General features: G+C 41.4%; 1 protein-coding gene across 2 annotated transcripts in view; it reads left to right on the top strand.

The window, feature by feature from the left end:
- LOC148038843 (L-arabinokinase-like) overlaps nt 1-14212 on the top strand; it is a 171084-nt gene that overhangs the window by 72222 nt on the left and 84650 nt on the right. For both annotated transcript variants that reach the window (XR_015690331.1, XM_087674735.1), the window contains exons 13-14: nt 169-288; nt 10465-10521. Coding sequence is in view for 1 of the 2 variants with exons in the window: in XM_087674735.1 (XP_087530861.1) it covers nt 169-288; nt 10465-10521 (177 nt within the window). In the remaining variant the exon portion in view is untranslated. The remainder of the gene's footprint in view (nt 1-168; nt 289-10464; nt 10522-14212) is intronic.

Consider the following 14212-nt stretch of genomic DNA (forward strand, 5'->3'; position numbering starts at 1 on the left):
TGTGATAGGACCTAAAATAATAAATGGCTATTTCCATCAATATACTTTCACTCTTTGAGCACTGATTAGATGATGAAATGCACGATGCGTTTTTGTTATTGAAGATAGCTTCAAAAGATACAGACCGCTTTCAAAATTCTAATCAAACCTTTGTTCCTTTGATTTCAGTACCATCAATGTGGAGTTGAAATGATCCGGCGAGACTTTTTAACTGGACGTTGGTCTCCCTATCTTGAAAGAGCCTTAAAGCTAAAACCGATGTATGAAGAACCTTTGAATGGAGGAGAGGTAAATTTTTAATCACTAAACTTTAACTGCACTGCATGCAATGAACAACTTTTGTAAGTCTTTGTGGAGGAGTGTTTCCCATGTGTTTGTTAGAATTTGCTGTATTTGTGGAACATTTATCATCATGGTGTCATGTATTGCACTGACACTGATGGTGAAATTCCAATTAGTTGATCTTTTCCCTTGGTTAGAATTGCTGCTTGTTTCCCACACCTTCAAGTTTTGATAATCACCACTTTGAAGTTTAGGATCCTGTCTTCAATGTACAGAAACCTCTTAATAGGTATGCATTTATCCTACAATATGGTACCCAGGTATAATTCTGTAATCTTCCATTGAGGCCATTTACTTTGCTAGTAACCATGGGTGCTGTTGTCTGTTTTTCCATCCTCATTTTTGATTGGTTAAAAGTGACTTTAGAACTTTTACTAAAAAATGTTTCTATAGAATTTATCAAAATGCTCTGGAGTATTTGATCAACACATTGTGTACGTAATGATGTCAAGTTATGACACATAGCTTAAATAATAGCAGCGCATGAAAGGCTACTTGAGGGGGACAGACTGGGCCCAGGAAAAAGGCTACTTGGCCAGATTTGGGGCAGAGAGAGTTTGCTTGGATGTGGTTCAAGGAAAAGGGCCACATGAAAGGTCAAGTGTAGTATATGGTTCAAAAAGGCATAAGTGTTTGGCTTGGGCTCCTCTGAACAAGTTTCAGGGTTTGCAATCCTTCAACTTGGATTTTGTGATGGTTGAATAATGAATCTTGGAACTGAAGCCTACAAACTTGTACACATGGTCTCAGGCCTGTTGGAACACAGCTTCTGATGTCCTTTTGTATCCTATAATTAAATTTGGTCTGGGAGAGAAGTTTACTCAAGCTGTGAGTGAGTAATCATGCTGTAAGTTGAGGCAGAGAGTAATGTGATCATGCCAAGAGGCAGAAGCTCAGCGGAGACCTTGGCCTTGTGAGTATATCGCAAGTGTTGGTCCCTGTCACACCTTCTGCAGAGTCGCCTGCACCTGATGGGTGACCCCACTGCACCTCCTCTTATTTCCGAAGCACCACTGTTGGTCCTCTCATTCTGTAGTTGCTCTCTGTTGTGTGCTGATGATGTTTCACTGCTGTATTTAGGTGTCTCTCACGAGGGAGGTGTGTGGAAAGGTGCATTGTAGTAGGCAGACATGTTCACAGCTGTTTATTGACAACCATACAATGGGATACTAAAACTGAAAGAGGAAGTGTAAAGTTATGTATCCCAAGTAGTAGTAGAAGCTTTCTATATGCAGAAGTAGCAGAGCTTCTCAAATCTGGAGCTAGAATGCAGACCTTGGTCTTGTTAGATATACAAGTGTTTCTTTCTGTTACACCTACTGCAGAGTTACCTGCTTTCTGAGTGAACCCACTGTACATTCTCTGAGCACAAAAGCACTATTTTCGGTCCTTTGTTCTCTCATAGTCTTTGCTGAGTGCTGATGGTGTTTATTTGCTGTACTTGTGCATGTTTCGCAAGGTGAGTTTGTGGAAAATGCAAAGCAATGTTTGGTAACCACATAGTCCAATGCTAAAACTAAACCAGGAGTATAAAGTTAAGTTATGAAGTTCAGATAGTAGTGGAAGCTTTCTATGTTGTCTCAATCAAATAGATTACTTCAAGCGGACTTCCAATTAAACTCAGTTTGTTGATTAGTTGTTTGAAGATATCCATGATTCATTTAAGCATCTCCAACTCAAATAAGCCATCTATTTGCAAGTAAAAGGAACTCAAAGCCTACGCTGTATTACAGTGTAGTAAATTCAGAGCTGCTGTAGCTAGTGTGATGGAGATTTGACATGAGCTTAATCCATACAAGAGTTGTTACATGGGCCACTGTTTCATAGGCCTTAATGCATGGGCTCACTGAGAATAAGGGAGGCATAGGAACAAGTAACATTTAGGTTTTTAGCTCTTTGCTTGTAACTTGAGAACTTTTTAGAGTAACTTCCTGTAGTCCTCTTTGTTATGCACCCATCCTACCGATATATGTGTGCACACCACTTATGTATACAGCATAGGAGCAAGCTTTTATTAAGTAATTCTTACTTTGTGAAGTCACTTTAGGTGACTTTTACTTTTCTAGAAAGATTTTTCTAGAGATTTCTTTGGATGGGCTGGCTAGATTTTTAGACCTAGTCTGATTTGGACCCAGGACTCTGAACCAGAACTCTGGACCCACGACTCTAGACCCATTGGACTCTAGATCTTGAACTCTTGACCCTCGACTCTGGACTTTGCACCCATTGGACTCTTGACTTGGACCCAACTTTCTTTTTGCCAATTGGTCTCAGACCTAAACCCAAACCAAATGTGGGTCTGAATTGGACCTTGCACCCAACTTTGCCACTTGGGTTTCGACTGTGAAGCCAACTTCCATAACTGTTTGGGTTTGGACCTTGGACCCCAACTTTGCCACTTGGGTCTGCACCCTAGACCCAACTCCCTTTTTGCCACTTGGGTTCAGGGACTTTGGACCCAAACCCATCTGAGGTATGGTTTGGACCTTGGACCCAACTTCACCCCTTGGGTTTGGACATTGGACCCAACTTCCCTTTGCCACTTGGGTCCCTTGCCACTTGGGGTTAGACCTTGGACCGCAATATTTTTTCTTTTTCTTGCCATGGCGGACCCCTTGTGGACTTTTTGCCTTCTATTGCCATTGCTTGGGCCTCTCTATATGTAGTTTTCTATTTCTTTATGTCAAAACAAAGAGAGAGAAGAAAAATAAAGAGCAATAAAAAAATATGAAGCAAATCAAGAGCCAAAAAGAGAAAAGGAAAAAAATAGTCAAAAGCTCATTCTTGAACCAAACCCCCCCCTTGCCTCCACGCACCAAAAAAAAGAAAAAAGCCACCACCACCACACACATACACACACACCCAACCAAGAACAAAAGTCTCTCCCTTCAACCCAACCCTAAAACCTTCCCTCCCTATCCAACCTAGTCTTGCCTCACCATGCCCTCACCCCCAATCCAACCTTGGCCTTGGATCCCCTTCTCCCCTAAATCAACTTTGGGAGTGCCCCCCCCGCCACACACACCACCACCACCACCACCACCACCACCTCCCCCCCCCGCCCCCAAAAACCCAAAATGGCTCTCCAACCTAACCCTCCCCCAATCTAGTCTCACCATCCTCCCTTACCCCCACTTGACCTCAACTCCCACAACCTTGCCTCACCATCCTCCCTTACCCCCACTCCACCTCGACTCCCATGTCTCCCCCTCGGGGAGGGGGGAAGAGAGAACAAACGGAAGTAGAATTAAAAAAGAGTAAGCAACAAAAAAAAAAAAGAATAGAGAAGGGGAAGAGAAGAAGAATTAGATCTGGAAACATGTTAAATATTGAGCCATCTACCTAGCATAATGCAACTAGTGCTACACTACATGTGCAATAGGTCACTATTACGTGATAAATAATTAAGATAAAAATCCAAAATATATTTACTAATTATATCCACTTATCTTCATTAAAATTAAACTAAATTAATTATCATAACATTGTGCGGGTTTAAGAAAACAACTTCTAACATGGACCATTAGTCGCATATATTAGTGCTGCCTCCTGTGGCAGATGTAGACTAAATCAACTAGAAACAAACAAAAATATAAACTCGAACACACACACACACACACACACACACACACACGAAAGGCAATGAGTATGTGTTGTCTCAAGTAATGAATTTATAGTCACTATGAAAATAAGGGTTGGTGGGTTTTCCAAACATTACTTCATGCTGTGGATTTGTGTTTGAGATAGAATTTACGTGTTTGTGAATGGTATACAAATATTAGGTAGTCACGTGTTGGAGAAATAGATGATTTTTGAATCCTTTGGAATTGTTCAACAAATGATTCTCATATTTAACCAAGTATGTCTGATGCTCATGGCTAGTATAGGTAGTAGTTTTGTCATAGCCAATAATAATTTGTGGGAGTAAAATGTATGTATCCTCTTCAAGCAATGGAGGATCATCCACAATTGGTGTCATAAGTGGGGTTCCTTTAAAGGTTTTTAGCAAACTAATATGAAATGTGTTATATACTTGCCAATATGGTGGAGTACTCAGATGGAATACATTGTCGTTAATCTTGTGGACAATGTGGAAAGGCCCATATTATGTTGGAGCATATGTTGGAGTATTTTGATTTTTTGATGTTTTTCAATAGGACTCCCCCTCTCTCTCTCTCCCTCTCTCTCTCTCTTTGTGTGTGTATGCGCGAAGGAGTTTGAATTAATGTATAGAAATTTTTGTACCATGCTTGTTGGCCAACCAAGCACGATCAAAGTCTAGCAACAAATACTCATGAAGCCAAAAGGCTATGAAAAGACCACACTATAGGAACAAAAGAACAGGATTGTGAAGTGTGTAGAACATGGGTGGGGTAGACAATATCCATGCATGGAGTAGCTACCTCTCCAAGTATCAAGCCAACTCAAACCATGGAAGTAATGTGCCTTAATAGCAAGCCTCGCACACGTTCCACAAGACTATGGATACTCGAGGCCGAATCAAAGGTAAAAGCATTGCAATCTACTAGATGTACCAAAGACTTGTCCATTGCCCGAACTAAAAGAGGCAAGAATGATGGAACTCTAACCTGGCCATTGATGGCATCTTGCCCAAAACCCAAGAATGGATGGGTGTACTTTGACATGTCAACAAGGTCCATACTCTGGAAATGAAGTCCCAAACATATTTGGAAATGGGGTAAGTGATGAAAAGAAGAATAGGGATAGAAGCTTCCATATGAAAACTTTTCCTTGATAAGGAAGACTTCCATGATGCAGCAGTTGATCATGCCACTTAGCTCTATTGCCATGAATAGACTAAACATCATTTACTTTCTTGGTGACTCATCTCTTATCCTCAACCATTTTGTGTAAGTCTAATTGGCCGATTGTTTGAGAAAGTTGTCAACTTTCACAAAAACCCAATCCAACCACAACGATAAGGGTTGAGAAGTAGGCAAGGGAGGGTGTCTCGAAAGCCGGTCTTCCAAGGTCGATGAAATCAGCCTATGACGGGAGAGAAGATCTTGTCAAAGTCAATTCCATGTTCTTGCTTGTACCCATTTGCAACCAACTGTGCTTTGTACTTTGGCAAAGAACCAGAAGCTACCTTCATCTTGTAAACCCACTTGCATGGAAGAGTTTTCTGCCCTTTAGGCAGCTGCACCAAGTCCCAAGTACCATTCTTATCAAGTGATTCCATTTCTGATAGCATGGCCTTGAACCACTTCTTGCTCTCCGGTCTCGTCATTGCTTCCTTGAAGCATGACAACTCATCACAGTCAGTAACCATGACATGATTTGTAGCATACTGCGCACTAGGAACAAACCTGTCAGGTAGCCTCGATGGTTGGGTTGACCTACGGAGCGAAGGCTCAGCATTTGCAGGCTATGGAACTTGCAAACTTGCATTTTCAGCTTCCTGTCCTGAAATTTCAGCATGCTGTCTAGTCCCTGCCGGCTGTCCTAACTGCATATTTTCTTGCTGCAATTGTGGATAGTCCTGGGCAATACCTTACTGATCATTTCCAGCACCATTCCCTGCATTTTCAGGGTCATTTACAGCAGGTATATGCTGCTATCCACTGGGCATAAACGACTGTCTAAAAGGTACATCCTCCCTAAAAACAACCCTCTTGACTTTCTTGGTCTTCTCAGGCTGCTTATGCATGATATCTTCACGGAAGATGACGTCATTGCTGCGTACTATCTTTCTTTTCTTGGGATTCCAAAGTCTATACCCTATCTCATCCTCGTCACCGTATCCTAGGAATATGCATTTACAGGACTTTGGTTCCAGTTTGTTGCGTTCTTCTTTCCGTATGTGCACAAAAGCCTTGCACCCAAAAGCCATGGGGTAATGGAGCATGAGATAGCATTGTACGGACCTTATCCTGTATGGTCCGATTCATGCGTTGCTTTGCAACTCCATTTTGGGATGGATTATGAGGGGTAGTGTGCTCCCTCTTTATCCCCTTGCTATCACCAAATGCTTGAAAGGCTTTAGACACATACTCCCTACCCTTGTTAGAGCGAAGACATCTAAGTGTCTTATCAGTCTGGTTCTCAACCAATGCTAGGAATTTCTGAAACTTACCAAGCACTTCATCCTTGCTACGAATAGGGTAAACCTATACCTTCCGAGTACCATCATTGACAAATGTGACAAAGTATTTCTTTCCTCCTAGAGATAACCATGGCATTTAACATACATCGGAATGTAATAACTCTAGAGACAAAGATTTCAATGAAAGAGAATTTTTATGAGATGTCTGTCCATGCTTACCATAAACACAATGATCACAGTGCTCAAAATTAGCATAACGAAGACAAGGCAGCGACAACATGGTGACACACACTAGATACATGAAGTGGATACAAAGTATCACTCTTGCAACCTCTTGCAATAACCCTAGATCCCTTACAAATCTTCCATTTCCCATCACTGAAGGTAGTATGAAAACCATCATCATCTAGCTGGCCAATACTAATCAAGGTCTTTTTGAGCTACGGTACATACCTTACATTCTAAAGAGTGAAGACAGATTCATGTTGAAACTGCAGTTGCACACTGCCAATGCTTGCAATGTCACATGCATAATTGTTTCCAAGATGGACAGCACCATGTCGACCTCCTGTATAGTTTGTAAACCACTCACGGTGAGGGGTGACATGAAAAGAGGCACGTGAATCCAAAATCCAAGTGTGCATGTCATCATCCGTATCGGCTATCAAAGCATGTGCATTGAAAACATGAAGAGACAAAGAGTACATCATTCCCATTGTCACTCTCATGGCTAACTACATTCACCTCTTCGATCTTTACACTACTCTTCTTAGTAGGCTGACTCTCTTTCTTCTCTTTCTTGCTATCATCTGTCTTTTTGCCCTTCACTTTCTATTTCTTCCATATATAGCAATCACGTTTCAAGTAACCCTTCTTGCCACAGTGATCTCTGGCAGAGTGGAAAGCAAGAACGTAGCTTTGAACTCATCATCAATATTGAACTTCAAAGCGGCAAGCTGGTTGGAAATGAGTTAAACTCACTAAGGTGAGTAGACATTGCAGTACCCTCTTTCATACGCAAATCCATGAGTTTCTTCAGCCAGTAGACTTTATACTCGCAATACTCTTCTGGGAATACAATTCTTCCAGTCGCTTCCAAATGTCATAAGCAGAATCCAACCCTTCAATGTTAAATAGCAAGGCATCAGAAATCGATAGCTCAATGGTCGAGCATGCAAGCTCATTCAGTATATCCCATTCGTCTTGCTCTACGTCAGCTGGTTTTCTTTTCTTTATTTTAATCGGCTTTGCTTGCTTTTTTTGCAACAAGTTATTATAGCACTGCTTTTGCCAAACTGCAAAGTTGTGTGTTCCTTCAAGCTTCTTTATATGCATAAGATGATTGTCACTGCTGCTAGCCATGATTCACAGCCAAATAACTATATGATAGTAAATGACAGCTAATGCCAAGCAATGAAAGCTCCAAAATCCACTCAGTAGTATGTTAGGAATATCTCCCTCAAGTATGTAGTAGGAAGAACATACATCAATTCATTGCCCAGAATGCCTCAAAAGCATTCAATGACAGTAAACATACCAATTTCGTGACAAAAACAGGGTGCAATCTTGAAATTCTTGACAATACAGGCATCTGTCTTGCAATTGAGGAGTGCAATCCTGACATTCAGAAAAAATCTATCCTGAAAATTCAGAACTGAAATAACCTCTCAGATTGACTGAGATTGAGCTTCAAAGATTATGCAAAGTTGCTCAAAGATCACCATAATGCTCTTGCATAGAAACATATCAAATTTCCTGACAATGAGGTATGCTGTCTTGAATATGCAGGAAATTGTCTTGAATGTATAGCAGTAGACTTGTAGGTAAAGCTGATCCAAAAATAAGCTTTAATACTACTCAAATGCATTCTGGAATCAAATCCAAGCATGTAACATCAACCATAAGCATGAATATATGGTTTAGATTGCTCGAGACCAAGTCTAGAAGCAAGACATAATGCATACGCAGTCAAAATGTCATTCAGCCCTGTTATTCCAGCAGCTAAATCTTTGTCAAAACCAAGCAAAATGATGACTCTAATCACCCCAAAATGATCTCTAATCATGGATATAACATCTCCAAGTCATGTAGCACCAAATGGGCATTAGATAGTCATCACATAAGTGGATCATAAGCATTATTCACTCAAGAAATAGTTGCTACCCTGTTTCCAGTCACAAATATGTCTACAAAATGAGCCAAATCCTTGCCAAGGTTAGCTCAAAATGGCCTCAAGACAATGCCATATGGTTCCCAAAGCATCCAACATCAAGATACATAAAAATAGCTATCATATGAGCATCAATCTCAAGAGAGCAGGTGCTGTCCTATTTATTACAGATCTGAATACTGTGTATTTCAGACCTGAAGCTGAATGTATATTAGCCCCAAGTGTAATACTACACTTCAATGCTCAATGCTAAGCATTAGATTCCAAGTGTGGAGCACAATCATGATGCCAAATGAAGAGGAGCAGTTGATGTAGGTCCTGAGTATGCTGAAAACCAGATTTGCATACCCACGCTGATGGCACCTTCAGCCCTAAAGAGATTGGAATATTGGTTCAAGTGTTGGAGATGATGGGGAGGGTCCCCAAGTGGCCAATGATGGCTGCCAACAAGCTCAAATGAAGAGGGAAGCTTCAAGCTTCAAGAAGAAGCTTCAAACCTTGCTGCCCTACCGGCAGACTCTTCAGAGTGAACTCTTCTTTGACTTCAAGCTCTTGTATCTGAAGAAATGCCAAGCTCTTGATTGCTTGAACCAAGCTCTGATACCACTTTGTTGAGTTAGCTGCAATGGAGCTTTTGTGTAGAGATGCAGGTTGAGAGAGAGAAGAGACAGAGACACAAGTTTTGTGGTACTGAAGAGTACCTCAAGAATGTTTTAGATAGGTATATATACTATGTACAGCTTGGCTCTTATGGGCGGACACAGGCACTGCCCTTTGTCCTAACAGAAAAAGTGCTACCAGTGCGGCAAGAGTGGATTCCATGGCAAGTAGGGAGAGCGGGCAGGATAGGCAGGTAGGCAGCTGGCAGGGCAGATAGGCACTCCAAACAGGTAGGTGGGAATAGAAGGGAGGATGCACTGTGGTTTTGCTGGTGGGGAGGAGCAGGAGCAGGGAGAGGCATGGGCAGCTGGGGGAGGAGGTGGAAGAAGCAGGATGCAGCAGACATAGGCCAGGGGAAGAGGTAGAACAGCTGGAGGAGGAGGTACAGTTGGAGATGGGGAGAACAGGGGCAGGTGGGAGGCAGGATGGGGTTGGGAGAAGGGGGCAGTGCAGCTGGCAATAAGGTGGTGATGGGGAAAGGTGTCGGTGGACTCAGCTGGTTATGCAGGTGGTTGCCAGCAGGAGGGTGACCAATTCATGATTTAACAATCCCTGTCTACTCAGAAAGGTAGCTGGAATGAAACTAGCTTAGTGCACGTATGTCACCATCACTCATAATGGCCTATATGCTGCTTCCCTTTATGTACCACCATGGAGAAAAGAGAGGAAGTCAATTTATTTTACATTTTGGGAAGAGAATGGTGTTTTATGTGAAGTATTTTACCACAAGCTATAGTATGGCGATTAAGCTGCTAGTTTGATGCTTACAGGTTGATTTGTTCAAGTTTGTTAGTACTTTTATTTCTAGTTTTGCACAGTTTTTCAAGATCTTATGGAATTGGTCGGATCTGGTTCATCTTGTTTTCTCATCTTTCCCCTGGCATAAAATTATTCATGCATGTCCATCAGATGTGCTCTGCAATGGCAGCCTTGTCCTAGTGACAGAGACTAACACTTCAAAGATAAACTTTGTTGAGTGTGTCACTCTTCATTCTGGTGGACATGTACCCACCTTTGGTGCTAAATGTGCGTCATGGCTTGTGTGTGCATTGTATGTGAGTTTATAGTTAGTTGTCTTCGAGTTATAAGAAGGTTGGCTATTTTAACAATACGAGTTTTGATTGAACTTCAAACCTTCTATGATCTCTTGCCAATATTATCGATGTTAAAGTGGTTAGTGGGCATACCATTGGAATACAATCATAAGGATGCTGTTAATGTACAGGTTGTAGCATCAATTCTTATTGAGACTGCCTCTGGAAACTTCAGCTATTCAAGAAAGGTAAGGTGTTCATTTTCAACAGTATTGTTAGTGCTAAGAGTTCACATAAGCAATCAATTCTCTTTACTGTGAACGCTTTGGCTGTTTTAGCCATAATAGATTTCATGCTTACTGTTGCAAACTATTATTTTAGCACTAATAGATTTCATGCTTACAGTTTCAAAATATATTTTCTACAACGGTTAAGCTAATAGTAAATAGGGATGAAATTGTGTAAGTCAAATACTATTAGGAGATTTACAAAGTCTAGATGAGCAATTTGATTGTGCTACTCTTGAATGCTGTGCATGCTTCTACAGTAAATATTTCAACTACCAGCTGGATTGACTGCACTTTCTGTTTGCAAAAGTTACTTTCTGAGAAGTGCTAGATGACTCATTCTCTGCAAACGTCTAAATAAATAATTACATCACTTTCCTTTATTTTAGTCAGAGAGATGAACTGGACACTGTGCGATGGGAACACTGAATCTGTTTCTAGCTGGAGCATTTGTTTAAAATTCAAACTCATGTTGCTTTTTAGAAAGCCACAATTGAGGCTGAGCAGCAGACTGAATTACTATCCACTGGAGGCACATTTTGAACTTTTTGTGTTTCTTCTAATGTGCTTTCTATCTTTCTGCCCAACTTCATAGTTTGTCAAACTTTGAAACTCAAAGTTTAGGCAGTCACCTAGCTTTGATGACAAGGCCACCAAGACGACTGTTTTTAGAGTTATCATGACAATTGGCTACAAGGGACACACAAGATATTCTTGGTTTTCCAATGACAGTCTCTCCTGCTGTCCAGCACAATTTGTTTATGCAGATGTGAACTGGATGGCTTGAAGCGACCCACTTGAGTGACACTTAAAAGACATGATCAGGCTCATTGATCAGGCTTGGCACAGAGGTGGAAGTTTTGTAGTATCATTGCCTGAAGACAACAGAGGATCGCTTCATTAGGACAGTGGCATACATGGTACACTGCACTAGATACCATGCATCACATGACTAGCCAGATTAGGATATCATCCCATCAGTTGAGCGAGTGGCTGGACGCTATGCAAAGAATGGAACTTCCAAATTATGCTAGCCCATGGTACTAGAAATTTCAGTTGCTTTCTTGGGGAGGCTTTGGATCACTAGTTAGGGTTATTGGCTTCCTAGACCATGCATGATATGGCCCCTTTGCTCTTTCTCAAGATTTGCAAACATAGAGAGAGACTCATGTGATCATTTCTGTCCCTTAATCCTAATCATGGGAATAATGCCTCCTCCTTCCATGCATGTCAAATATGCAACAACTGCTTAGTCAAAACTAGTTGCTATTCACGATGAAAATCAATGCATAGGAGGCTTAGGAGCTTGTATCTCCATTCTCATGCATGGAACAATTTGGAAAATATAAGTTCTAAGCAATGGCTTCTGCCCTTTCCTTATCATTCATTCCCTCCTCACAAGAGTCACCATAGGATCACTAGAGTGCCGAAATGTTAGCAACACAAGAACTTGCATAGCAACCAGAAGGAGAAAACTTGATCCATGAAGACAGTAGCTAGTCCTTTTTCTACCCTCAAGGATTCCAACGCAGTCCCCTTGTCATGAGCACATGTATTTTTGAAACCTCACTTAACATGTGGATTAATTTTTAATCACATGATTAAGTAAATGATGCACATGTGAGGTGCAATTGAGGTTAAAGTAAATTTACGAGCCCGGGACCCGAAGAAATCACCGGATGCCAAAGGCAAAAGTTGCTATAAGTTATGCCGCACATGTACTTGGTGGTATTTGGTGCCAATTGTTGGCCTAGGTCATTCATTTGGCCATAAGTGTCAGTTGGTGACACTAGAGAAGTGGCGTTTAATGGTACCTAACGCCAATCTGATGGTTAAAGATGGTGTAGAGACACTCGGGAATGGAAGTTGCCTAGCCAATTTAATTATTGGCCAATCAGATTATTGTTCAGGACACCGAAATAACTATTAGATTAATTTTCAGTATTTTAAGACTGAAAATTAATATTTAATTATGGAAAATGCTGAAAAAACCATTTGGGAAGGTTGCCACTTGTTAGAAATACCCATGGAAGACTGAAAAACGTCTTTAGAGACTGGAGAGGCTTTTCTATAAATTCAGCCTGCAAGAGAGAGGGAGGGGAGGCTGCTGGCCTAATTTGCAGCTAGTGGAGGACCTTCTGAGGCAGCCAAGGGCAAAAGAAGACCAATCAACAGTAGGAAACAGCCTCTACAGGCTGTTGAAGTAGGGCAACAGCAGCAAATGCGTGATTTTCTTTAGTTCTTTGCATCTATATTCTGTTGTGGCAGGGCAGTAGTTGCACTTGACTGATTTTCAGTCATTCTTCACGACAAAACTCTGAATTTTCTCTCTCTACATCTTTCCCTCTCATCTCCCAGTCATTTCACAGCCTTGCTTCGAAGATCTCAGCATTTGGACCCTTTGGAGGCTGAGAAATTGCAAATTTCTTTGTTGTAAACCCTAATTTACAACAGATATTAGGGTTTAGCAGCAGCCTTGGGAAGCGTGCCAGAAATTGGAAGCTCCAAGACTTGGATTCAACAAGGCTGAAGGTGAATTTCAGCTGAATTCAGGTGGAGGACTAGCCAGCCATTGAATTTGGGGCATTTTCATCGTCTATGAAGTGGATGAAGGCCAATTGAGTGCCCGAATCAAGGAGCAAAATAGATTAAAGACTTGCTGGTCACTTTGGATAGCAATGGGAGTTTAAATACCGAAAGGGATTGGGAGAATCCCTTTGTACGTCAACTTTTTCTTCAATGAAGCTAAAGAAATACCGAAAGGGGCGCCAATTTTGGGGCCAATTAGGTGTGCATTGTCCAAGATCAGTAGGTAAATTTGTATTTTCAGATTTGCATTTATTGTTTGCTGCTGTAATTAAGTTATAATCCCTTTCGGTATTTCAACTCCCCTTGCTGGTCACTTTGGACAGGAAGGGGAGTTGAAATACCGAAAGGGATTGGAAGAATCCCATTGCAAGTCAACTTTTTCTTCAATAAAGCTAAAGAAATACCGAAAGGGGCGCCAATTTTGGGGCCAATTGGGTGTGCATTGTCCAAGATAAGTAGGTAAATTTGTATTTTCAGATTTGCATTTATTGTTTGCTGCTGTAATTAAGTTGTAATTAGGGATTTACAACCCTATCTGAGGAGGAAGGCTGGTTGTACCCCTATAGCTCCCATGGCCAATACTATCCCATAGATGAAGTTTGATCCTGATGCAAAGCTCGACATTAGAGACAAAGTGGCAGCCTTGGAGGTGTCATCTTTGGCATGGTGATTGGTAGGTGACAAACTACTGATGCATGCATTGAAATACATGATATATGTAGCTGTCATAGGCACCCCAATGAGAGTTACAAAAGTAACCCTGTTAGGGAAAAGGTCCTTGCCACTAACCCATTAGATGTCAGACTACAGTTGCCTTCTTTGACATATGGATTGAGGACATGCATTGTTCCGTGCTTGGATAGGACATAGCCATTAGATACATTTTCCTGGTCTCGACGAGTACTTTTTGCCTCATATAGCCCAAATTGACAAAGCTTTTGGGCATGTAATCCAGTGGGACATGACCTTCATAGATACTATGGTGGAGGGACGCACTTAGCTCCCATCAATCAAGGTTATACTCCCTACTTTTGCATTGGACTCCCCTCCTTGAGGCATTAAG

The sequence above is a fragment of the Lygodium microphyllum genome, chromosome 3 (genome assembly GCF_053477565.2).
Source record: "Lygodium microphyllum isolate KBCC chromosome 3, Lygodium_microphyllum_v1.1.10, whole genome shotgun sequence".
Taxonomy (NCBI): Eukaryota; Viridiplantae; Streptophyta; class Polypodiopsida; order Schizaeales; family Lygodiaceae; genus Lygodium; species Lygodium microphyllum.